Genomic DNA, 26545 nt, shown 5'->3' with positions numbered 1-26545 from the left:
ATAGCCACTATTGTAAATCTTACTCCCTCGGTATGACACCAGTGTCAGCTTCATGTTTGAAGTTAAGAAGCTGAATTGGGATTTTACCCCATAACCTCCTGCTTCGGTGTCTAGACTGCTACCAACTGAACCACAACTGACTCATTGAATGCCTCGATATGTACTTGTCAATGTTTACATATTTTGTTGCCTGTGACTCAAGTGTGATGCCTTCCCTGGTTAAATAACCTTGCTGTTACATGAAGGGTAGCCAGCAACTGTAAAAGCATGCCCGAGTGAACTTGGCGGAGTCAATGCGATTGTAAATAATGCACATGACTGATTGGATAACAGTTCCAGAGTACCATGCAAAATGCTATTCGTTCCCATTTCAGGAATTCCTCATTGAAATATCATTAATTTCTATAGAGAAAGCCCTGATCCAAGCAGAAAATCTTCCACAATTATCTGCTTTTCAATGCTTAAAACACTAACTATGAATCAGCTGCCAAACCTTACGTAGACACATCGCTGAATTTTAAAGGTCTAATCATTTTTTGTGTCGTGTTTTCTTCTAAGTGATCTCTGCAGACTGTAGCGCTGACTGATTTGCTGAATGAATGATTAAAAGGGCCATACTACAAGCTTTTCAAAATTGTTTTTCTTTTGAAAATGTGTTTTCTGGTAAAATTCTTGCCTCTGCTGATCATGGCATCCTAGCTGGGGTAAAGTCCATGGGTGGTAGTTGTTTCTCTGTAACTTAGTGTGAACTGGTGACCAGCAGCTGTGCTCTTATCTCTCCAAGTCAGAAGGTTGGAGTTTTGGTCCCATTGTCAGATTTGTCAGATTTCTATTTATATTCAGTCATGGGATCTGGGCATCACTGGCTGGCCAGCATTTATTGCCCGTCCCTAGTTGCCCTTGAGAAAGTGGTGGTGATCTGCCTTCTTGAACCGCTGCAGTTCACCTTCTGTGGGTTGACCCACAATGCCATTAGGGAGGGAATTCCAGGACTCTGACCCAGTGACAGTGAAGGAATGGCGATATATTTGGAAGTCAGGATGGTGAGTGGTTTGGATGAAAACTTGCAAGGGGTGGTGTTCCAACAATCTGCCGCCCTTGCCCTTCTGGATGAAATTGGTCATGGGTTTAGAAGGTGCTATCTGAGGAACTTTAGTGAATTTCTGCAGTACATCTTGTGGATAGAACACACTGTTGCTACTGAGTGTTGGTAGTTGAAGGAGTAGATGCTTGGTGGATGTGGTCCCAATCAGTGGATTGCTTTGACCTGGATTGTGTTAAGCTTTTTGAGTATTGTCAATGCTGCAGTCATCCAGGCAAGTGGGAAATGTTCCATTACAGAAGGCATTTCACCATTACCTTCGCAAGGGCAACTATGGTTGGGCAATAATTGCTGGCCCAACCAGTAATGCCCACATCCCGTGAGTAATTTTAAAAAAAAATTGTTAAGGCTCCTTGATGCCAAACTCTTATCAAATGCTGCCTTGAAGGTGAGGGCAGTCAGTCTCCCCTCACTTTTAAAGTTCAGCTCGTTTGTCCATGTTTGAACCAAGGCTATAAGGAGTTGAATGGCCCTGGCAGACCCAAATTGAATGTCAGTGAACAGTCAGTTGCTGAAGAAGTGCCACTTGATAGCACTGTCAATAACCCCTTCCATCACTTTTCTGATAATTGAGAATAGACTGATGGGCACTGATTGGCAGGGTTGAATTTGCACTGTTTGTGACATGCTTGGGCACTGTTGGGCATTTTCCAGTAAATTTAATGTTTTAGCTGCAGTGGAACAGCTTTGTTAGAGCTGCAGCAAGTTCTGGGGTATTCGTCTTTACTGTTTCCAGAATGTCGTCAGAGCATCCAGGCTTTGGTCCTTACAGCTTCTTGATCTGTTCCTCAATATCATATGAATCAAACTGAATTGACTAAAAACTGACATCTGTGATGCTGGGGACCATCCACCTGGCAGTTCTGGTTGACAATAGATGCAAATGCTTTCACCTTATTTATTGAACTAATGTGTTGGGCTCCAGCTTATTAAGGGTCGGGATATTTGTAGAGCCACCTCCTGTCAGTTGTTTCATTGTCCACCATCATGCTTGACTGGATGAGGCAGAATTGCAGAACTTAGATCTGATCCATTATCTGTGGGCTCATTTCACGTTGTCTAATTCTTACTGCTTGTTTGACTTGCAAGCACGGACAGATATGTCTGCAATATGTAGGTTGATGAGGATGAGTCAAACGGGTTTACCATCTTGTTGGCTTCCTCACTACCTGCCACAAATTGAGGCTTGTTATGTCCTTTAAGACCAGTTTGGTCACTTGTGGTGCTATTGAGTCACTCTTGGTGATGGACATTGAAGTCCCCCACTCAGAGAACATTCTATGTCCTTACCAAACAAATTGTTTCCACCAAATTGTGCCCGTCAAGGAGGAGTATTGATTCATCGACTGATGTTGGGCACTAAGAAGAACAAAGAACAACACAGCAGAGGAACAGGCCCTTTTGCCCTCCAAGCCTGTGCTGCCACATTTTGCCTTTCCATACTAAAACTGCCTTCACTTACAGGATCCATATCCCTCTATTCCCTTCCTATTCATGTATTCATCCAGCTGCTTCTTGAACGCTGCTATTGTGTCTGCTTCCACCCCTTCCACTTCCAGGCACTCACCATCCTTTGTGCGACAAACGTGCCACACACATCTCTTTTAAACTTCCTCCCCCAACACCTTGAACCTGTGTCCTGTAGTAATTGATCCCTCCACGCTGGGAGAAAGCCTCATCCTTTCCACTCTATCCATGCCATTCACAACCTTCTGAACTTCTATGAGGTTGCCCTTCAACCTCCTGTGTTCCAGTGAAAACAAACCCAGTCTATCCAAACTTTCTTCACAGCTAAAATCCCCCAAACCAGGCAACATCCTGGTAAACCTTCTCTGTACTCTCTTCAAAGCATCCACAACCTTCTGGTAGTGTGTTGACCAGAATTGTATGCATTAGATTGTAATCAGTAGGTTCCTGATGCCCTCAAGCTTCGTGAGTCTGGGTCATGAGTCATGTGGGTCTAGAATCACACGTAAGCTAGACTACATCCAGATTCAATGTTGTGGGTTCCAGGGCATCTTACTCCCGACTGTACATCACTGTTCTGCTACCTCTGATGGGTCTGTCCTGCCAGTGGGAAATGACATATGTAGTGATGGTGTTGGTTGGGATACTGTTTGTAAGATGTGATTCCATGAGTGTGCCTGTGTCACCTATGTGACAGCTCTCCAAATTTTGGCACAAGACCCCCAGCTGTTAGTAAGTAGTACTTTAGAGGATCAGCAGGACTGGGTTTTTACCATTGTTATTTCTGGTGTCTAGTTTGATGTTGGACAGTCCGTCAGGTTTCATTGCTTTAATTAGACTTTATAGCAGTCAGATACAACTGAATGACTTGCTAGGGCCATTTCAGAGAGCAGATAAGCACAGCTGCATTGCTGTGGTTCTGGAATCATATGTTGGACAGACCCAGGGAAGGACAGCAGGTTTCCTTTCTGAAACATAGGTGAAGCAGGTGTGTTTTTACAACAGTGGTTGATAGTTTTGTGGTCATCATTAAACTAACTTTTAATTCTGGATTTTATTCACCATCTATGAAGTTGGGATTTGAGGCAAGTCCTCTGAACATTAGCTGCTAGACCTTTGGACTGTTCACTCAATGACATTACTGCAATGCCACTGACTCCATGCCTGAGATCAGAAACCCATCCAGTTCAATTTCATGTGTGGAATAGGTTCGAATTGAAGTGTGTCCGAGATATTTAGTGTAAAGTCTCCCACTCCCACTACAGCGGTACCTCAAAGTCTTGTGTGGTAAAATAAGAAAGATGCCTTGCAGGTTATGATGCTGCAGGAGACTTACTACTTGAAAATGAATGGTTCTGATTAAATTGTATTTGGCTTTGGAAATTGTTCACCCACAGAGCAACATTCGGATGAGATGCACTGGCAGCCTTGCCATAGATAATAGAAGTCAAAAGGCAATTTGGTCACGGATTTCTAGCTCACAGGTCAGACATTTCCTGCTAGAAATAAACTATTTTATTCGCGAAGGTCCTCAATGCCTCCAGGTCACTTGTCATCTTTTCTGTGAGGCTGGTCAACAAGTTGCTTTGCATCAGAATATCAAAATCTGTTCTGATGAAGAGTCACTGGACTCGAAACATTAACTCTCCTTTCTTCCTACAAATGCCACCAGATGTGCAGAGTTTCTCCCGCAGTTTCTGTTTTTGCATCAGAAACTGCACTGTCGATGGCAAAGCAGTCTGGTTCCAGGGAGACGGTACAAGCCAGAACGGTTCCAGGCTGTACAGGTCAGTCTTTATTTAGGTAACTGACCTCGTTCCCACCACTCCCCCCCCCCCCCCCCAACCCACCCCACCGCCCCGGTCTGTGTTAAAGATGCTACAGTTGGCTTTAGTGTCTCTGTCATGTGGGAGGGGATAAATGGCTGCCAAGAGTTTCTGCTCCTGACCTCTGCCCAGTGGCTGTAGCTTGGAAGGTGTAAGTCAGTCAGAGACAGATTCAGTCTATTTGCTGAGGATAACTAATGCGCTGACATACACTGCTGGGATCACCTGAATTGTGGTCAAACTGTGTGAGGGAGTAGTACTCATTGAAGTAACCACACGAGCTGTAGACACTCAGGGGTCAGAGGGGCTGAGTAAACCATATCACAACTCTTCCTGCAGATTCATTAGAAGCAATAAGAGAGGATTGTAGGCTTCAATGCCATAGCTCATGGTGTATGCAGGTTTCAGAAAGGACTGTAATTCCTCACCTGGTCCATAAGTGATTCCCCTTAACGACAGATTCGTGTCACTCTGGAAATATTTAATCCAAGCACTCTCTAGTCAATTGGAAAGCTGCTGTGACACCAAAACTCTAAAAATGAGGGAAGCAAAAAACAAGTAACCATTTGCTGATTAGCTGAACATCTATTGTTGGAAAGTATTGGAATCAATTATTAAGGAAGTAATTGCCAGGACCCTTGGGAAATCATAATCTAATCAAACAGAGCCAGCATGGCTTCATGAAAGGGAAATGGTGTCTAACTAATTTAATAGAGATTTTCAAGGAAGTCTCAATCAGAGTGGATAGAGGGCAACAAGTAGATATGTTGTATTTGGATTCCCAGAAGGGTTTCAACAAGGTGCCTCATAAAAGGTGAAGTCATAAGGTAAGAGCCCGCAGTGTTGGAGGTAATTCATTGGCATGGAGAGAGAACTGACTCATGGGCAGGAAACAGTGAGTGGGGAGAAGGGGGTTCTTTTTCAGGTTGGTGACCCGTGACCAGTGAGATTCCACAGGGATCAGTGCTGGGGCCACGACTGGTTACTATATACGTCAATGAATTAAGAGGTAGGAACCAAATTTGCAGATGACACAAGAATAGATAGAAAGGCAGGTTGCGAGAGAGATACCAGAGAGATATGGAGAGGTTAAGTCAGTGGGGAAAAAAGTTGGCAAATGGAGTACAATGTGAGAAGATGTGAAGTTATCCATTTTGGAAGTGAGAAAAGAACAGAAGGAGAGAAACTGCAGAAAGCTGCAACTGCAAAATGAAAGGACTTGGAGGGACTTGTGCATGAAACACAGAAAGGTAGCACACAGGGACTGTAGGTGATCAGAAACGTGAATGGTATATTGGCCCTTACTTCAAGGAGGTTGGAATATAAGAATAGGGAAGTCTTCCTGCAATTATACAAGGTGCTGATGAGACCACATCCAAAGTACTGTGAGTAATTTTGGTCTACTTATTTAAGGAAAGATTTTGTTTCATTGGAGACAGTTCAGAGAAGGTTCACAAGGATGATCCCTCATATGGAGGGATTATCTATGAGCAAAGGTTAAACATGTTGGGACTCCACAGAGTGGAGTTTAGAGAAATGAAAGGTGATCTCATTGAAACATATCAGATTCTAAAGGGGCTTGACAGGATAAACAGTGAGAGGATCGTTGCCCTGATGGAAGAGTATGGGACCACAGGATATAGTCTCAGAATAAAGGGCACAATTTAAGACTAAGATGAGGAGGAATTTCTTCTCTCAGAGGGTTGTGAGTCTTTGGAATTCTTTACCATAGAGACCTGTGGGGGCAGAGTCTTTGTGTACGTTTAAGAGACAGACAGATTCTTGATCAATAGGGGAATCAAGGGTTACAGGGTAAAGCAGGAAAGTGGACGTTGGAATGTTGGATCCGGCATGATCCTACTGAGTGGCAAAGCAGGCTCAAGGAACCAAATGACATGGCCCTGTTCCTATTTCTTATGGTCTTACGGGAAAAAGAAAATCTGTTTACACATCTCTAAGCCTGTATCACTGCCTATTCAATCTGACTGTAAAGCCTAAATCTCTAGCCAAGTAAGTGTAAAGATTTGGAAGAATCTCAGAACCAATGTCATTTGTTGTTCCTTGTCTCCTGTTTCTTGCTGAAAATTGTCTTCAATATCAGGTTTTTCTTTCTTGTCGATGTTGGTCTCTGCGTGAGGAAGTCAGGGGAAGGGTTAATAGGATGTAGCTTGTCACTGTAATCACTTACATTTGAAGCAAAAAAATCAGCTACACCACTTTTTTGCTGTCACAGACAAATGTAGTGTCGATCATCTGTTATCTGCTCCTGTGTCCACCAGCATGACACCCAGCACTGTTTCAGACAGGTGTCCAGAGGCCACTCACATTGTCCATCCAGTGGTAGTCAGCTTCACAAACACTGGCAAGTCGCAGCAGAGCTCTCCCAGTGTCACATGAGAGACTGCTGTTCACTCAGCACTTCTGTTGGAGCTTGCTTGTTTGATGGATGCCTGAATGAAGCACTGTTATTAATGAATTATGACAAGCCTTGTGCTCAGCAGTGCAGAAAGGCTTCAGTTCGCTCTTTTTTAGGACACAACTTAATTGAAGACACTCGAAATGGCAAAAATAAAAGCTCTGGTGATGCTCACTTATCAAGTGCGTACAATTCAGAGAGGTTTTCCAGCTTGCCAAAGCGGCAATGTTTAAAGCTTTTCTAATAGCTGAATGATTTTTCCAGAGAATGATCTCTTCCAGCTGCCCACAATGCTGTTATCTGTCTACTCTTCACCTTTGGCCTTGCCGTCATTCTTGATGAAATGATGACCTGGCAAGGCTGTGATGTTTGTGTAGGAATGAGTTTGATCGGAGCCGTCGTCTTCAGGTTGATTGAGGTACACAACGAGAGAGCTCCGAGTGGTACTTACCATCAGGCAGCGAGCATTGAAATCTGAACACTTCTCAGTAAGCAGCTCCCCGGAGAAATTACAGGAATAGATGAGCAGCAAACTCCATGCAACAGTGAAGTAAACTTTCTTTGTCATCTTCTCCACGGATGTTAGCGGTGACAAGGCGATGGACTGTCAGTCCGGTGAGTTGCTGAGACGTTTTCCCAGTTGTCCCCGCTGTCCTCCCATGGATGGGTTTCTGTGCCAACCGTGTAGATCTGCTTTATTGATGCCAGAAATTTCCTGTCATTCTAGTGTCAGCAAAATGCTATACTGCCGATTTCCACACCGTGCAAACTTCTGACTTTGCTGCTTGTTTAATTTTAATTGTTACTCCCGTGCCTGTCAGCTTTGTGCGACTCAGCCTTCTTAGTTTCTACAGACAGGCCTCTCTGCGTGCTGCTTTTCTTCATTTGGTGTGTGAGGTTCCTCCTGGCAGTGTTCTGTGTTACTGCTGTTTCGAGTATAACTCGGGCACTTTGACAGTGGGAATGATGGATGAAGGTGGCATGACGAAGGTGGCATGTGGGAACTTGTGCGCGGATCTGCCCAGAGTGGGTCCCAACCTCGACTACTCAGCAGGCACATCATATCACCTCAATACTGTGGAGGCCTCCAGCCTCGCAAGTGGGTTCATTGCAGTGATCGTTCAAATAATTTCTGCCCGAGTTCACCACGCCAAGTTAGGACAGGCACAACTCCTGTTCATTTGTGTCATGGTGATTGGAATGCAGCAAAATTTAAACTAAGAATCGTTTGTCCATGAGAATAATTCTCAACCTGTTTTTCCTTCTACGTTTACGACAGTAATAATCCAATTGACTGATTTAAAAATTTGGGGATCTTGAAGGCTTCAATTTTCAAAGATCCTAAGAGAAAAGATCCTAATTTGGAATGGAATTTTTCCTATGTTTGGGAGCAGGCTTCTGTTTTATTCTCTCCATGTATGTCACACTCACTCTCCCTCCCTCTCTGTATATCTGTACCTCTCACCTTCTCTCTCTGTATGTCTGTACTTCTCACCCTCTCTCTCTGTATGTCTGTATCTCTTACCCTCCCTCTCTCTCTGTGTATGTCTGTATCTTTCATCCCCACTCTCTCTCTGTATATCTCTTCCTCTTACCCTCTCTCTCTCTGTATGTCTGTACCTCTCACCCTCTCTCTCTATTGTCTGTACCTCTCACCCTCCCTCTCTCTCTGTATGTCTGTATCTCCCACTCTCCCCTCTCTCTTTGTATGTCTGTATCTCCCACTCTCCCCCCTCTCTCTGTATGTCTGTACCTCTCACTCTTCCCTCTCTCTCTGCATGTCTGTATCTCTCACTGTCCCTCTCTCTCTGTCTGTATCTGTTTTGTAAAGAGTCACGAAATCGAGACATTTATTGTCTTGTTCCAGACACGTTAATCTGCATGTTCCCACACCAGTTTGGACATTGCTTTCCTGTGCTTTGTCCATTTGATTAGTTTTCCATTTTCTCACCAATAAAGTTCACAGAAGCAATTCTCTTCCAAAAGAAATGAAACTACCAGCTATTTATGGCCTGTTGTAAGCAAACACTTTGAGGATGGTTTTGTAAAGAGATTCGGCGAATATTTTAAAAGTTGGAATGTGGAATGGCTGATTAATTCAGTGACTAGTTAAGTGAGCACAAAATAGGGACGCATGTGAAAACCAATATGTCTGGTGAGTCTCCGAAATAAATCTTTACCTCACCGATGTGGAAAATATATTTTTAAAACCATTGCCATCTGGACAGCAGAGAGAAAAATGGGATCTTTGTCCACGTTCCTCAACTAGTTTTTTTGTTTGTGTGGCACTTAGTTTAAGATGATTGCAGTATATTTGAGATCTAAATCCAATAGATCATAAGAGCATTAGTTACAGGAGCAAAATCAGGTCATTCGGCCCATCACGTCCGCTCTGGCATTCGATCATGGCTGACATGTTTCTCAACCCCATTCTCCTGCCTTCTCTCTGTAACCCTTGATCCCTTTACTATTCAAGAACCTGTAGATCTCTATCTTAAATACACTCAATGACTTGATCTGCACAGTCTGATGTGACAATGAGTGCCACAGATTAACCACCCTCTGGCTGAAAAGATTCTCCGTCAGCTCCGTTCTAAATCCCTGAAAGATTGTTTGGTGGTTTTGTCATATGGTTATATCTGGGATTGAGGGGCTGGATTTTCATGTTGGTAGTGGGTAGCAGGAGTTGGGAAAATTCCCAGCTCCATACATTTGCCTCTACGGAAAAACTGGCTCCCAAGAGTCATATTCCCCCTGTCCATTGTGGAGGTGTGACCTGTAATTGACCCATCCAACTCTAGAAAGGGTTCAGAGGCCAAGTACCGAGGTGGGTTGTTTAAAAGGGCCCCCTCAGTGCTGTGGGTGCATCGTGCCAGTTATAATAAAACAGTTAGGCCCTCTACCTCTCACACTGCCTCACCCCACACCTACTCCCATGCCATGCCATGCCCCCTCATAATGCCCCCACTGCATTCCATCCACACTGAGCTGTTTCCCCCCAAATCATGACAAATCCCCAAATGCTCGGGTCTTCAGGGCAATTCCGGAAGGGTCGCAGCGGATTCAGAAATAGCTAGCGTCATGCCTTTATCCAAGAATGCAAAAATTTAGGAAACTATAGGCCAGTTGGCTTGACATCTTTCACAAGTAAATTGCTGAAATCCATTATTAGAGAAGTTATAGCAAGATATTTTTGAAAAAAAAGCAATCATGGTCAGTTAGAGTCTACATGGTTTTGTGAAAGGGAAATTGTGTTTAACTAATTCAGTAGAGTTTTTGAGGAAGTAACAAGCAAGGTGAACAAATGGGAACCTGTGATGTGATGTACTTAGATTTCCAGAAGGCACTTGATAAGGTGCCACATCAAATACTACTAAATATGACAAGAGCTCATGGTATATGGCATAACATATTGCAATGATTGATTAGCTAACAGGAAGCAGAAAGTATGGATAAATGGGTCATTTTAAGTTCACAAGTTGTCTCTGTCAGTTCATTTTCATTGGAATCATTTGTGCCTCTAAGTCTCAGGCCATGACTCACATATAGACAGGCTGGTTTAAAAGGCATTTAGCATGCTTTCCTTCATTGCTCAGTCCTTTAAGTATATGAGTTGAGATGTCATGTTGAGGTTGTACAGGACATTGTTGAGTCTCTTTTGAGGACTATGTCCAGTTCTGGTCTCCCTGTTATAGGAAGGATATTATTAAGCTTGAGAGGGTTCAGAAGAGATTTACCAGGGTGTTGCTGGGTATGGGAGGTTTGAACAAAGGCTGGTTAGGCAGGGACTTTTTTCACTGGAACGTAGGAGTTTGAGAGGTGACCTTTTAGATGATTATAAAATCATGAGGGGTATAGGTAGAGTTAATGATAGCTGAGTTTCCCTTGGATCGGGGATTTCAAGACGAGGGGTCATATTTTTAAGGTGAGAGTAGAGAGATTTAAAAAAAGACATGGGCAAATTTTTAACACAGAGTGTGGTTTCGGTGTGGAATGAACTTCCTGAGGAATTGGTGGATGCAGGTACAGTTAACAACATTTAAATGAATAGGAAAGGTTTGGAGGAATATGGGCCATGTGCAAACAGGTGGGACTAGTTCAGTTTGGGATTATGGTCAGCATGGACTGGTTGGACATGAAGAGTCTATTTCTGTGCTCTATGACTCTAAAGTAGTTGGTAATAAATCCAAAGGGAAAGGAAAAGCAATTTATTTACTCAAAGAATGTTTAAAGGTGGAGTTCGCTATGACAGGCATTGTTGAGGTATATCTAACTGGTTTTGCTGGAGTACCCCACATATGCCATCAGTCTGTGACACATTGCTTGATGACCATCAGTGGTAAAGAACAAGAAATTAACAGACACTGTTTCCCTTCCTTTAAATCATTCCAGAAGCAAATTAGACAGGGAAATGAGTGAAAAGGGAATAGAAAGATGAAAGGGTGGAGATGAAGCAGTCGCAATGGAGGGAAACCTTTCTGGAATGTAAACATCAGGACAGACAAAATGGACCAAATGGCCTGTTGTTGTGCAGCACACTCTGTGTAATCCTGTTAGCTGTTTTGTGAATGATCACCTGTCATGGCTTCCTTGACCATCAACAGTAAAGCTTGCTGCTGGCAATAAGTCTGCAGCAGAACAGTCTTGAGACAGTGATGTTTATCGGTCATTGAGCGCAGGATGATGCGCTCGCTACACATTGTACAGTACATCCCTTTTGAGACTATAAATAAAATGAAGATGTTTGTCTGGTTAAACCGCCGGGGAATAGCTCGTACTGCAAAGTTTGCTCTCCAATAAGAAATAAGCTCCCCAATACCTAGGATGAAAGGTTTCTGCAAATCCGTACCAGTCTGTAAAACTCCTCACCAGGCATCCCTTCTCCTTCATGGCCATTGACTTATTTGGTGTGTCTGAAGGAGTTAACCATATGAAAGAATGCAACATTGAGTCAGAGACAATTTACAATTATATGTTCTAATAAAGTAGTGAGCTGGCCTTTGAGATCTTCATACAGAATCGTCATTGGTATCGGAAATAAAAACACCCAGCGTTACAATTCAGTTGTGAGTTATGTCCCTGCACACAAGAATTGAGAGTATTTTGAATGAGGGTGAAGGATTATTGGATTCGAGTCTCATTGGTCATAGCTTGGAAGTGATTGTGCCAGAAGTATTGATCTGGCTTTCAACTGTGCAATTCCAGTGGATTTTCAAATTGTCCATTGTGGTAAGATATTAAATAGGGTTGGTGACGTCGCTGAAAAATTTAATTTGATGAGAAAACATTAGTGTGTCAGAACCTGGTTTAAATTGGGAATCAGATAATGTTTCGACTCTCAGGGTTTTCTCTATCATTGTAATCTGTCACATCATAAACACAACTTTTCTGTCCTTTTACAGAAACACTCCTCTTTTTTTGAAACAGTCTCGCTCTTTTACACACACACCTCCCGAACACATTTTCTCCATCTTTTTACACACCATACTGCCTTTTAAAATGCTTTTTCCTTTTGCAGACTCTGTCTCTACTTTTGCACACATTCTCCCTCCTTTTCCATACACTCTCTTCATTTACAGATGTTCAATCTCTCCTTTCACACACACGCCTACCTTTTCACTCTTTTTTTCCCTTGCACACGTTTCCCCTCTCTCTTTCCTTTTGTGTGCACACTCCCTCTCTCTTACTGTACATTCTCTCTCTCCTTCTGCACACATTCTCTCTTTTCTCCATGTTCTCTCTATCTACTTTTGCGCACATTCGCTCCACACACTCTCACTCCTTCCTTTATGCGCAGTGTTTCATTTTCCAGGAACTCTGCCTTGTACACATACTCCTCACACTCTCTCTCTGTCTCTCTCTCTCTCTCTCTCTCTCTCTCCCTGCTTTAACACATGCAGTCTCTCCCCTGGTACCTACATTTTCTCTCTAGTTTGACAGGCGCCCTCTTCTTCAGATTTCTGCTCACCCCCTTGTTTTAAAAGTGCTCTCTCGTTCTATTGAAGTGCACTGCAGGTTTTGTTGACAGGCCCATCATACAGAGGTTGAGAATTACAGGCGAACGCTCACAAGCTCAGAGTGAGACATTTGTGCAGAGTCACCTTAGCATTATATGTGTCAAAATGTTGTTAGATTGAAGTAGACTCATGAAGTATTCATCGTGACGAGATTAGGCTCTTGGTTTTCCTATATGGCCTAAAGTGCATTCATTGCTGCAAACTAATGCTCGACAAATTGCTTTATTTTTGAGGCAGACTGCCATTGTTGTGCTATTTCTTCCTCTTGTCAATCAATTTTAGTGTACTGCAGTTGGAACAAAAACGTATTTAAGTATTTAATAAAATGTGAATTAATTAAAAGAGAATAGCATTTTATCTCTGGCCTCTTTTGTCCGTTGAATTCCATATGGGAAGACTTAATTATTAGACCTTGAGATATCACTTACTAAAACAAAGGATGTAAGAATGATCCTGGATCAACTGTTGTAATTCTGTGCGCTAATTGTGGAGGAGAAATGACAGCCTGGGTTATGTGATAAAACAGCAGTAAATTCTGCAGCTGAATATATTTCTATTAAAAAACTGCTGTCAGGGACAATAACTGTGTCATAATATGAAGTGCTAAACAAAAATCACTTTCTGCAAAGGAAGTACTTTCTAAAAATGAGAATGGCAGATGATTATGGCAAATGGTTTGTTACCACAGCCATCTGTTCTGCAAACAGAATGTTCACTACCTCTTAATGTAACACGCTCCGGGATGCGAATTTTAAAAAAATTGCAACATCTACTGGGGTGGGGGAGGCGTGGGGGCAGGCAACTAGGGACGGGCAATAAATACAGCCATACCAGCTTCGCTCCCCCTCCCCCCCCGGCGGAGAAGTAATTTTGAGGAGAAGGTGTGTAAATTCTCAGGATACTGCACATCATTACCAAGACTGACGGTCACATCAGCTGGATCTTGTTTTAACACCCCCTTTTCTGAAAGGGTTAGATCTCTGAAGCAGCAGTTGTAACCCTCAGCCTGTGCTGATGTGACCTGGAATAGCTCGGCTCATGATGGAGTGGACAGTTCCAGTTTGCCATAGCCCTGGGAGGTTAATGGTGAGTTGGTCGTCGTGATTGCTGGACGTCCCAGTCTGAGTTAATATGCACTGACTTGCATTGTTACGGACCAGGACTGCATTCACTACGATGCCTTCTGCTGTTGAATAGCACGCCAAAGCTGAAAGCCCGAATTTTAAACCTGCCTGCCCAGTAGAAGCAAACAGGTCCCTGGTGCAACCCTCCTTGTTTACCATTGTCACTCCTGTGTCGCATTCAGGAATGTGAACGCGGAGGTTTCAGAATTATCAGGCCCCCCCCCCGACTTAATTTTGACTGTGAAATGGGCATCAGCTCTGCTTGCAGAAGATAGTCACGAGCAGCAACAGGCCAGAAGTTACTAAAGTCAGTATTCATTTTGATCATTTTAGTTCGGTTTCTTGTGGCCCAGGAGCAGCAGGAGTGAACCTCCTCCTGACAGGAAACACTCCAGGGCCTCCTCTGCCCTCAGTATCCAGCTGTGGACCAGTTGAAGGTCCTTGTTGACTTGTGTTACCACCGAGACTGTGTTTCCACGGTCACTGAAAGCACCAAACTCCTGACATGATGCTCTCTGCCATTCACCAGCATCGACATCATTCCAGTAAACTTCAAACAGAAGCCAAGACTTTGGAATGAAAATGGCTGAACTCTGACTCCTGCCTAGGCTGTATCCTGGGTTGAAGTCAAAGCCTCTTGTCTGTTGCATTCTCATTTTAAGAAAAAGTCACCTGGCTAAGCTATCAGAATGGTGGTTGGAATCACGACCCCGCAGGTAATCAGAGAAAACTTGAGATCCATTTTTCAGTGTTGGTTTTAGCTGCTTCCACATGTAATGTACATGGTTAATACAATCACTGAGGTGATGCAATAGTTAGCCACAATTCAAACTCTGCATCATTACTTCACTAAACAGTTAGAAAACCTTTTACTTTGTCTGCACAGTTTCCATGAATTAAAATGAGAATCCCTTTTAGTCCACTGTTCTTTAAGGACATGACACTGATTAAAGGGCTGAAAAGATGGTAGAAAGCCAAGGTAGTTACGTTTTCACTTCCCATTTAAAGCTGGGAGGGAGGGGTATGTGATTGAACCTTTTTATCTTACGGCTGTATAAGTTGTGTGGTTTTAGGTGCAAGTACACGATTCTGTTTCTACATCGATATAATCTCTGTTTGAATGTTTTTGACAAAGCTCAGAATGTTTTGCTCTTGGTGCAAAAATACTAAACTAAGCAGTTAAAGGGGAGTGACATGCTCGGATTTAGAGCTCATCTGTACTGACTGCAGGTTTCTCAAGGGATAAGATCCCCTTTTGCATGGCTGTAAATGAAACCTGTCAGCATGCTTTTGTTTTGCTAAAGCTGGCCTTCTGCATTCATACCAAGCAGTTTGTGTTATTTTAGCTTTGACGCAGCTCTCAAGCATGAAAGCTTTCTGCAGTTGTCATCTCAGGGGTAGGAGAGGGAAGTGTTCAGACGTGGGCCACAGAGAGGGCTATCTGCAGGCAAGCGTGGCGGGAGCAGCTGTGTGGTTGTGACACCGTGTGTGCAAGCTGGGGACGGAAGGGCAAATATTTAAAAGATTTACCAACAAGAGCTCACTTTTGAATGTACATGTCACATCCAAGCAGCCTCCAGAAGTATAACCGCTGAAATAGTTTTGACAGAGAAGATAATTGTTGGTTGTTAATGGGCTATTGATTTCATTACTTAGCCCTGACACGAGGACGCGAGCTGTGCAAAACTGCCCAGCAGTAGCCTCGGTAACACTTCAAAGTGCTGACCTCAGAAATTGAGCACTGATGGTTCGTTCCCCGATAATTCAGCATCAGAATGCCATTTCCCACCCAAGGTGCACCCACTGTCTCCTGCGTCCAGAGGAGCTGACAGCGCCAGGAAGGCAGGGCTGCGAGTCTGCAGTTGGACTGTGGGGGATAGTTACAGCAAACTGATTGCCTGGGGTTAGCCCTCTTGCACTTGCACTGTTCGGCAATGAGGCCCGTACACTTAGTATCAAAAACGTGTAGCGCATGGGTCTCAAATATGACAGACCAATGAGGAAGAGTCAGGCGGAACAGCTCACAGAAATTATTCCCCAGAACAAGGAGGAAAAAGCACAGTAAAACAAAAGCACTTCCAAAATCAGATGCCTGAGCTTGACCATGTCCGTGGAAGCGAATAGAAAATACATTTTTCTGTGCTCATTAGAAACCATTATTGCACCATAATTGAAGCCAGCTTATTGAAGCATCTACATGGTAGTTTAACTCCTTGTTCTTCAGAATTTAAAGACATTTTATAGAAGGCATTAGCATGTAGAAAGCGTCTATCTTGTTAAAAACTTTTATTTTGTTCGACATAACATCAGAGGACAGCAACAAATTTGTTTCTTCATCTGGCAGGGTTTGAATCCGTTGCTATTCATTTTGCTTTTTAAGTATCTCACTTGTGCATCTTTTGTGTTTGATAGTGGTAAATGATGCTTTGTCGTTGACCATGGCATATCAAAACCCTCATTTTATCTCTCCTCAGGTCCTCCCATGCCATCCTCCTCTTCCTCGTCCAGTCCATCAGCCATTGCGCAGTCTGGTTCCCCAGTTTCATCGCCCAATGCCAATGGCAACCAAAGACGGTTGCTTGGCAACAGCAACACGCAGCCGGCTCATGAATCTGACACAGATGATGAGGAATACAATGCAAATTCATATCTAGCTCAGGCCAGTTCAGGCACAGTGTGTGTGGCCAGTAATGGTAAGGAAATTGCCTGCATCTATCAGCTCCTCCTGTCTCTTGGCATCTTCTTACATCTGAGCAATACTTTCAGCTGGAAGAGGCTTGGGAGCACCAGTCTAGGTGACAGTTAACCTCCCAGCCTCTTACTGAACTGCTCTTCTCTGCATTTATTCCTAACACAAAGCTTTATTGCACGGCAAGCCTCTTCTCGCTATCCGAGTGCACGACTGACCTCCAACCTGTTGTCACTTGACCCGTTAAGGGCTGTGTCAAGTACTAACCCCATTTTGTGAAAGCACATTCAGATCTGAGTTACAGACAAGTCGCCCTGCCACGCCCCCCCCAACCCTAAACCCGCTCCCCCCACCTTGGCTTTGCGTATTTAACTGAGGATTGCCATTGCCAGGTACAGGCAGAAGGTGGGAATTCTCCAGCAGAGCCAAGAAATTCCAGTAACCTTTCCTTCAGCGGGCAGTGATGGGAACGCACGCGGGGAAAGCTCAGTCGGAGCCTGTTGGCATTTGCCAGCTGTTGCAGTTTAAACAAGATGCTTCAAAAATCGAGATGTTCAAACACAGCTATTGGCTTGCTGTTTGAGGAAATAAACCATTGAACCATTCTTTCGTACAACACTGTAGGATGTATTCGATCTGAATGGAGCACGCAATAAAAACCCCAGTCAGGTCACTCTTGGCTGTTTTCTCTTTCTTTGCAATCTAATTCTCTTCCGGGAATGCAGTGATTACATATTTTAGTGCATGACTATTATTATCTTAACCACAGAACTGAGAGCCTGGCGTGATTCTCGTTCGCTCCTTTTGGAAAGAAAAAGACACACAACAAGTGACAAGTTTTATACTTGGCAGATTTTTGTGCACTAGCAGGGGATGATTCAATGTTGTGACAATATTTCTGACTCACTTGACAGTGGATAACACATGGATTGTGCAGGCCTTGTTGCTGTTGTTTTAACTTTGTGCCTTTTTGTTTCCAACAATTGGGCTTTTAGCCGACTACATCTGTTGCCAAGGCGACTTGGGGGGGGTTCACCATCAGTAATCAGATGAAAATATGAAATTGCTTTGAGAAACCTGAGATTGAAGGAAATGCAATTATTGACCGGTGCTGTTGTGGGTTCTGAACATATTTTCGCAGTAACCCTGCACTTGCTGTTTATCCTGCTTGTTTTTTTTTGCGAGTGTAATTTTGTGAAATGTTGTGTTTGGAGATTAAATGTTTGCAAGCTGGACATTCCCTCATGTACAGAGGTACAAAAACTAGCATGTAGGGTTGGCATGAGGAATCAGTGATGATCAAGCAAATCACCCATAAAGAAAGTAAGAAATAACTGGCATTTATACATCATCCTTCAGGCCCCTTTCAAAGCATTTTTACAATTAATTAAGTACATTTGGAATATAATCACCATTTAATGTAAAGGAATGCAACAACCAAGAATGGCTCTGCCTGATCATGTTGGCCAGGCCATCAGGAGGGCTTGCCTCTGTTGCTCTGAACAGAGGCAAAATGTTTTTTGAGGTGTACCAGAGAGAGCAGACAGGACCTAGGACTAATGGCACATTCAGAAATTGGGACTTTGTACAGTGCAGCACCCTCTCAGTATCCTCGATTATGTGCTCAGGCTACTGGAGTGAGACTTGAACACACGACCAGTGATTGCGAAATGACAGTACCACTATTGAACCAAGTCTGACATCTTTGCAATATAACAAGCATGTCTCTTTGAGAGCTGGATCCTTGGGACTGAGAGTAGAGTATGTTCCGAGTGGTAAGTGCTGGAATTCTAACATTGAGAAATAGTCAGGAGCTAAAAAGGGCAAGTCTCCTGTCATTCATGGTGGGTAGAATCTCCATTATAGACCAGCACAAGGGATAGAGATTGCTCTTAGCAAATCATCAGCCATTATGTGCTGTATATTAGCCAATTAGGCTGACCTGAAGAGTTCATACCAGAAACAATGGGCAAGAACTGTTTAATGTTGCACTGTGGCATAATGGAATTGGACATTGGCATAATTCCTCATTTTTTTCATTGGTGATGCACTGAAAGGCTCTTTGGAACTTTCTTCCTGAAATGGAAGTTTGTGGGGTGGGGGGGGGAGCGGGAGCGTGGGGGGAGGCGGGTGGTGGTGGGGTATTAGGCAAAGAGTCAGTGAATATTTTTAAGGCAGAGGTAGATAGAATCTTGTTAGGCAAGGGCGTGAAAGGTTATTTGGGGTGGTGGCGGGGTAGGTGAGAATGCAGATTTGAGGTTACAATCAGACCAGCCATGATCTTAATGAATGGTAGAGCAGTCTCAGGAGGCTGAATGGCCTACTCCTGCTCATTTTTCATGTGTTTGAACATTTCAGTTCCCTCTCTCAGTGAGTGGCAAGCTAACAAGTGGGGGAACAGTGGGCCTTAGGCCTTGCCCCTATGCCACCCCAGCTCAAAGATTCTCAAGAGGGACTGGCAGCAAGTATATGGAGGGCTTAAAGCAACCTTTTTTTCTGCAATATGACCTCTAGTGTAGCTTCAGGGCTTACTGCCCTCCAGTCATTGCTTTTGGATATTTTATTGACAAGAATTGAATCTGGAAATTCTGATAAGTTCAGGGAATGTTAGACAGACACTGGAGTGAGGGGTAGGGAGGGAAGGGCTGGAAAAAAATATTTGCCTTCAGAAGTTTTAGCTAATATATGTTTTCAAATTCCTCATCAAATAATTTGAATTCATGATCTTTGAATGTCTTTTTCTGACACACTTTTGAAATAATGTTCTGAGTTTACCTTGTCTGTCTACACCATTGAATATTTTATACCCTCCACAAAGTACCCTCCACAAAGTACCCTGGTTTAACTTTCTGACTTTGAAATTATATTTTGAATCATCCTCATGCATCTGTAAGTGGTTTAATATTTCATAAGTACCTCAACAAGATCCTATTAACCCCTTAATCATCTTCTTTCTAAAACAATAGATCTAAAGTATCTATGATTTTGACCCGCAGCTCACCTCTTTGAGACACAGTCGTATTTAATCCCTTCCCAATTCATGTCAGTTTGTTTGTTGCGTGTGCTGAGAGCTAGACACCGCACCGTGATCTTGCCATGCAGGGCACTGTGAAATTTTAGCATGACCAATTGGTGTTTGTACTGTTCTGCTTTGGTGATATATTGCAGAACGCTATTAGCATATTTAATCACACTGTTGAGAGATTGAAAGTGACGTGTCTCTCGATTTTTCCTTTCTAATTTCCCTGTGCTAATTCAGTGCTGATTACTGTACACTTAATTTCCACATTTTGTGACCTTTGTGTGATGCTGTACGGTTTGCAACGTGAAATTTAATTTGCCACTTGACCAGTCGCGTAAATGATCCAAACCCAGATGCTGTTGCTACATCCTTTGTCTCAACTCGTGTTCCTGCTCTCAGGAAATCAGAGAAACAACATTTACTTTTGGTATCCAACTCGTTAATGTAAATTAGAAACATCAAAATTCTAAGCGTTAATTCCACACTCAGCACCTCACTGCACTGTGACCTCTCAGCTCTCCTGTGTGCTCAGTTTCCCATTGTTTCCTATCTTGTCTCATATTCTATCAACTTCTTAACAACTATGTGCCCTCACCTGGATATGCTGGCTGAAGAAGACATTTTTGTTTCCCAAAAGTATGCCTTATAACATTTGTACAAGTATGCAAACATAATATTTTACAAGGAAATTGAGGCAAAGTGGTTATCTTGAGGAAATGCTTCATCTTTGCCCAGTTGATCCTACTCATGGCTCCAGAGCCACAATGGTGTGGCTTGCTCTTGTAAATCAGCCCAAGTGAACAATTCAGTTTGAGGACAATTGGGGATGCCCACGTTTCATGAAAGTATAAAGAACACTTCAAATTTGACACAACATAAAGTGCAATGTAGATCAGCTTTCTCCAGTGTAGTGTTCAGGGATGTGGAGCTTCGGTGGGTTATAGAGGGATGGGTCAGTGTGGACTTGTTGGGCCGAAGTGCCTGTTTCCACAGTGTAGGGATTCTATGAGTCTAATCCGGTATATGAGGTGACTCACGACACTTGTCATTTTCTGGCGCATACACCCCGAAGTGTTTTACATGGGTTTTCGCCCATTAATGTCCAATGGCAGGATGGCTTTAGGCAGTGGCTTTCCCTGATGAGCCTTTCTAACTGGTGCCTCAGGCTTCAGCACATAGTCCTGGACCTCGGAAAGTCATCGCTGACAGGGTAAAAAGTGCATTTAACCAGAGCATAGTTCTGTGCCATTCCATCCGGCCCTTGGCCTCAACAGCTCTTTGCACTGGAAGCCAAACAGGTTTAGGGCAAACCAAAATGAGGTCTTTCCCCGAGTTGGTGATCCTCCAGCAGTAATTGATGTTTAAGTCAGTGGTCATCCTTGGGAATTAGCCACAGAACACAGAGTCCTGTGTTACAGAGCTGCTCAGAATAAGCCTCAACTAAAACCACTGCATCTTTTCCCAAGTTTTCATTACAGAGGCACATTCTAACAGGAGTTGTGCAGTGGTTAATGTCTTTGCGAGGGCAGGACAGGAGAAAACTGATAACCAGGTGTGCAAGAAGGATCTGTGAGGGAAGGCGCTTCTCACCATTAGCAAATGCACATATTGGTGTTAGTTTGAATATTGTGGTTGATGAGCCATTCTGCCAGATAATTTTGACGAATCACTTCAGGGAAATATCTGGCAGGAGGATCTTCTAGTGCAGTGATAACGATCCCAAAACTGGACCAGAAGGTCTGTGTTTAAGTGCAGCCTGTCACAGAGATGGGGTCATTACATGTCGGGACAAGTACACTTCTTTTAGCCCACTATTGATGACATTGAGATAACAGCATGTCAAAAGTCTGCATAGTTTTTCACAATCACTCACACAGTGCAAGTTGGAATCAAGTCAGAAGCCATTTTATGGCAGACCATTTTGGTCTTACTGTCGAAGTGTGCAATTTGATTGGCCCCAAAACTCAGTCAACAATACAGAATTGCTGTATGCTTTTGTTTCATTCAAACTCTTTGATGAATGGAGATGCCAGACATTTCCAAAAGACCAAATGAATGATTTCGGAGGGAGCCCTGTTTGTGAAAGGTCAAAAAGTTAGTTATTAAACACACTTTTTCCCTATTAATTCCAACCAGCTGTTTGTTGTTGCAGTATTGTTGCACAATTGAAGTGTCCTTGCATCCTAACTGATTAAACAAAGTGTATTATTTTACCAGATTTTAATTGCAGGCTTAAAAAGTAATACTGACCTGGGTAGGTGCATTGCACTTTGTGAATGTAAACACTACAAGACAGCTTTTCTACCTTGTTGTAGTCGTCTGTTGGGGAATTGTACTCTCCCAGCCCGTCATTTTCCAACCGTTAAAATTAAAGGAAAATTATGAGCTGCGGATGTGCAATTTTCCATAACACCAAGTATGTCAAGGGCAAATAAAGAAATCTGTCCTTCTATTTGTTTCCTTTCTATCATTCAGGACCTCATCAATGTCTGGTTGTAGGTTAATTACATCGAATGTCCCTTTTTCACTCCTTCAGAATCCAAATCTGACTATTATCTCTGCCGTACGATTTCAAAATCCTAAAAGATCTCAGATGCAATGCAGATATTGGAGATTACTATGGCATGGTGGCTCAGTGGTTAGCACAGCTGCCTCACAGCACCAGGGACCTGGGTTTGTCTCCAGCCTCAGGCGACTGTCTGTGTGGAGTTTTTACATTCTCCCCATGTTTGCTCCAGTTTCCGCCCACAGTCCAAAGCTGTGCAGGTTAGGTGGATTGGCCATGTTAAATTGCCCATAGTGCCCAGGGATGTTTAGGTTAGGTGGGTTAGACATGGGAAATCAGGGGTAGGATAATAGGTCTGGTTGGGATGCTCTTCGGAGGGACGGTGTGGACCTGTTGGCTGAATGGCCTGTTTCCACACTGGAGGGATTCTATGATCTATGATTATTTGTTTATGATCCAGAGACTTCTGTGCCCATTCCTTCAGGACACCTACCAGCAAGCGGTTATGTGAGGACAATAGGTGAACTCAGCTCTGGCCTCAGCGATGAGGTTCTCTGCAGTTGGATGTCCTTCATTTTACTTTGAGTTGGACACCTACAGGTGCCCATGCAACCGTATCACAGAACAAGGTCATTGATGTAAAAACACAGTTAAATTCATATAATGCCTTTCTAAAGCACTTTCAGGCATACTTTGGAAATGCAATTATTTTGCCATTTAGAAAAGCAGCAAGCAAGCTCTACCACAAACATCAGTGAGCAGTTATTTATTTCAAAGGCCAAACAACTTAGGGCTCTCCTCACTGGAGTTTAGAAGAATGAAAGGTGATCTCATTGAAATATGCAGAATTCTTAAGGGGCTGGACAACGTAGATGCTTAGAGGATGTCTTCCTTTTATGGGAGAGTCTGGGATCACAGGGCATTGCCTCAGAATAAAAAGCCACCAATTTAAGACTGAGATGAGGAGGAATTACATCTCTCAGAGGGTTGTGAGTTTTTGGAAGTGAGCTGTGTGGGCAGAGTCAATGTGTATATTTAAGGATGAGATAGATTCTTGATCAGTAAGGGAATCAAGGGTGTGGGGTAAAGGGTCAGAAAGTGACTGTGAGGAGTGTTGGATCAGCCACGATGCTATTGAATGGCGGAGCAGGTTCAAGGGGCCGAACAGCCTCCTCCTTTCCCAATTTCTAATGGTTCTGATGGTCTAAGTTAAGCGCTGTTTATCAGACCTCTGAGACATTTATAGTGACGGAGTACCAAGGTACAAATGTAGTGAATTCATGATACCTTTCATGTCATGAGCTGAAGACACACCCTTTGTTTTTAATCCTTTTAACTGTTTTCTTTTAATTCTGGTTACATTCAATTCTGGTTTGCTGAATCAACGCATCCAAATCTGCTCCCACCCCTTGCCCTATCAAGCCCTCCATACCCTACCCTGGCTCAACCTTCAGCACTGTCAACACTTCTCGTTCACTGTTCCTACCACCCCCGTCACCCTCTCACCCCTGGCTCTGCTCATGACACCACAGTCAATACGCTACCCCCACCTCCCCAACCCCCTAAGATCACTCAACAACACCCCCCCGCAAGACACACCCACTGGCACTTTTGCTGATTGTCCCAAAACCTGGCACCCATAGCTGTGCTCACCACCTCCAATATTGTGAATCTGAAGGGTGTACTATGTTGAGAGAACGAGTAAATTGCATTTATATTTCTCTGGAGTTTAGAAGAAAGTGAGGCAATCTTGTTGAAGCTCACAAGACTTGAAGAGGGGCTTGGCAGGGTAGATGCTGAGGGATTGTTTCCCCTAGCTCCACAACACGGGCCACAGTCTCTGGTAAGGGGATGATCATTTCCAATTGAAATGGGGGGAAATTTCTTCACTCAAAAGGTTGCAAAGCTTTGATGTTCTCTTTGCTCTGAAGGGATGTGGTGTTGCATTGTTTTCTGCATTTAAGGTAGAGATAGATGATCAATGGAAAAACTCAGCAGGTCTGGCAGCATCTGTGAAGAAAGAATCAGAATTAACGTTTCGCATCCGGTACCATTCCTCAGATCAGAACTACAAGTCACTGGTCCCGAAACATTAACTCTGATTTTTTTTCTTCACAGATGCTGCCAGACCTGCTGAACTATTCCAGCAACTTCTGTTTTTGTTACTAATTTACAGCAGCCTCAGTTCTTTAGGTTTTTATGGATGATACACGGTCTGTCAGTAAATGAAGGGATATGGAAGAGTGTCAATAGCAAATCATCCTTTGAGAACATTGGTCCTAGCTCTGTTGAAGTAAACCTGTGTAGTCTGTATGTGTTTCACCTCTTCCAAGATGAGCCCCAATCCTGCAGGAATCTATAACTTTCTCTTGTGCAGCATGTCTTACCATGCATTCACCTGTGCTGTGCTAATTCTCTCCTCATTAGAACGTAGCATCAGGAATAAATAATTAATTAACCGTAACTATCAAATTCCCAATCCATATTATTTTCCCAATTTGTCACCTCCCCTTCTCTACAGCTGATCATTCTGAATTTGGCTTTGGCTGTAGACCCTATAGGAGTCATCAATGCCAAGAGTACTCAGTCTGCCTGGCAGTCACTCAATCCATCTATGTTGTCATGATCCTGATGGGGAAAGTACATTGGAAATCAAGCCCCATTCGCCCAGAAGTTGTCACAAATATGGAATATGACCAATTTAACCCCAGGATGGTTATTGACTATCTGTGACCACTATCTAAGGTACACAGGTTTCGTCACTGAACAAGACAACAAAAAAGGTTACTCATTGTTATAAACCTATCCTCTAATATTGTGACAAAAGTTATTATTAATTGCCAGTGTGCAGCCTTCACAAATCGCATGGGCAAGATGAAGAGGCAAATAATTTTTCAAGGAGATCAAGGATAAAAAAAAATAGGCAAAAGAAACAGTCTGTGGCTAAAAACCACAAGGAACTCTGAGGGGACTTTCTCAGAGTTCTTTATTTTGTGTGATGACACACTGTTGTCAACTGTGGCAATATTTAATTTGGTTGCTGATCAGTTGGACCTCAGCCTCTTGTTTGAGTTACATATTTTTCTTTTCAAAGTCTTTTAATGTTGTTTTGTTCCTGTCACAGGGACAAAGAGAGCGATCTGACTTATTTACAACCTTTTGGAGGTCTGAATCCAACTGCACTCACCCACCCAGTTCTGTGACAAACTGCCACTTCAAACAATCCAGAAGCAGTTGCTGTGCAGTTTTCTTTAACTCAATGACATCTCATCCCAGCATGTCTCATTCAAGTGTCAAATTCGGTTTCTCCCAAAAGTTACAAGTACTTATACAGCCAGTGAGTCAACACCACGTAGTTCCACTTTGCATTGCGTTCTTGCGATCCAGCTGATGCATTATCTGCAACAAAAGAGTCCAACCTCCCACTTTCCAGTTTGTTGTTCAAGTTAACTGTATGTAGTCCACCTACAAAAATTCACCATCCACGTCATACTCAGCCTTAGGCGTGCACCGCAGTGACAGTCGTTGGTGTTCAAGCTGCAAAACCCAGAACTTGACCACTCCCAGCCGACAATATTTCCTCGCTATATTGTTGTCGATGACATGAAATACATCCTGAAATTCCCTGTGGTCCACAGAACTGAGTTGCCTTGCCATACTTCTACTGAATAGATGATCATTCACCAACTACTCACATAGGAACAAGAGAAGGTCATTTAGGCCCTTGAGCCTGTGAACCTAACAGCTGTTTTCCTTATGTTGGCATTATTTTATACGGAGGTTAGCTTAAATATTTTACTCATTATCTACATAACTCATGCTAATTTCATGAAAAATATGAACCCTCTCGACTTCTATAACACTTGATTTAATTTTAACTTTACCTGCATTGATCTCATTAATTAATTAAACTCTAATTACAATTCTATGATAAATTTTACATTGCAAATAATATTAATTAAGGTTCATGTGCTGTCAAACGGGCTTTCTTTTTATATTTTTACACTAATCAGTTGACCTAACTTACATTGTAGGTTGATCAAATTAAATGCTTACCTATAGACTTACCCCTGTATTCATTGTAGATTTATTCCAATAGTTTGAAATGACTTGCTTAAAGTTTTATCTTTCCATCTGTGTGCTAAGTGCCTGCTTACCCCAAATGCAGTTCAGAACTCTGAGAACTCACAATGTGGAGGACAGTGGTAGGGGCCCTTAATGGCATTTTGTCTCAGTACAGTATATTATAAATTGTATTGTACCTGTATATAATTGTATAACAAACACTGGTGGTTAGTGCTACTAGCAATAGCAGTTGTTAAAATTATGCTTGCTATAATTTTGAGTGTTAATTGCACAGGATGACTTGCCTCCTG

At 43.0% G+C, this 26545-nt stretch overlaps 1 protein-coding gene across 1 annotated transcript in view; it reads left to right on the top strand.

Moving 5' to 3' along the window:
• Positions 1–26545, top strand: part of LOC109932135 (teneurin-3) — a 793882-nt gene that overhangs the window by 494438 nt on the left and 272899 nt on the right. Inside the window, exon 6 of the mRNA XM_048594011.1 lies at positions 16427–16645. Coding sequence (XP_048449968.1) covers positions 16427–16645 — 219 coding nt within the window. The remainder of the gene's footprint in view (positions 1–16426; positions 16646–26545) is intronic.

This window comes from Rhincodon typus, chromosome 3 (genome assembly GCF_021869965.1).
Source record: "Rhincodon typus isolate 14 chromosome 3, sRhiTyp1.1, whole genome shotgun sequence".
Classification (NCBI taxonomy): domain Eukaryota; kingdom Metazoa; phylum Chordata; class Chondrichthyes; order Orectolobiformes; family Rhincodontidae; genus Rhincodon; species Rhincodon typus.
Note: the sequence above shows the minus strand (reverse complement) of the source record. Positions and strands in the feature narration are given on the sequence as shown.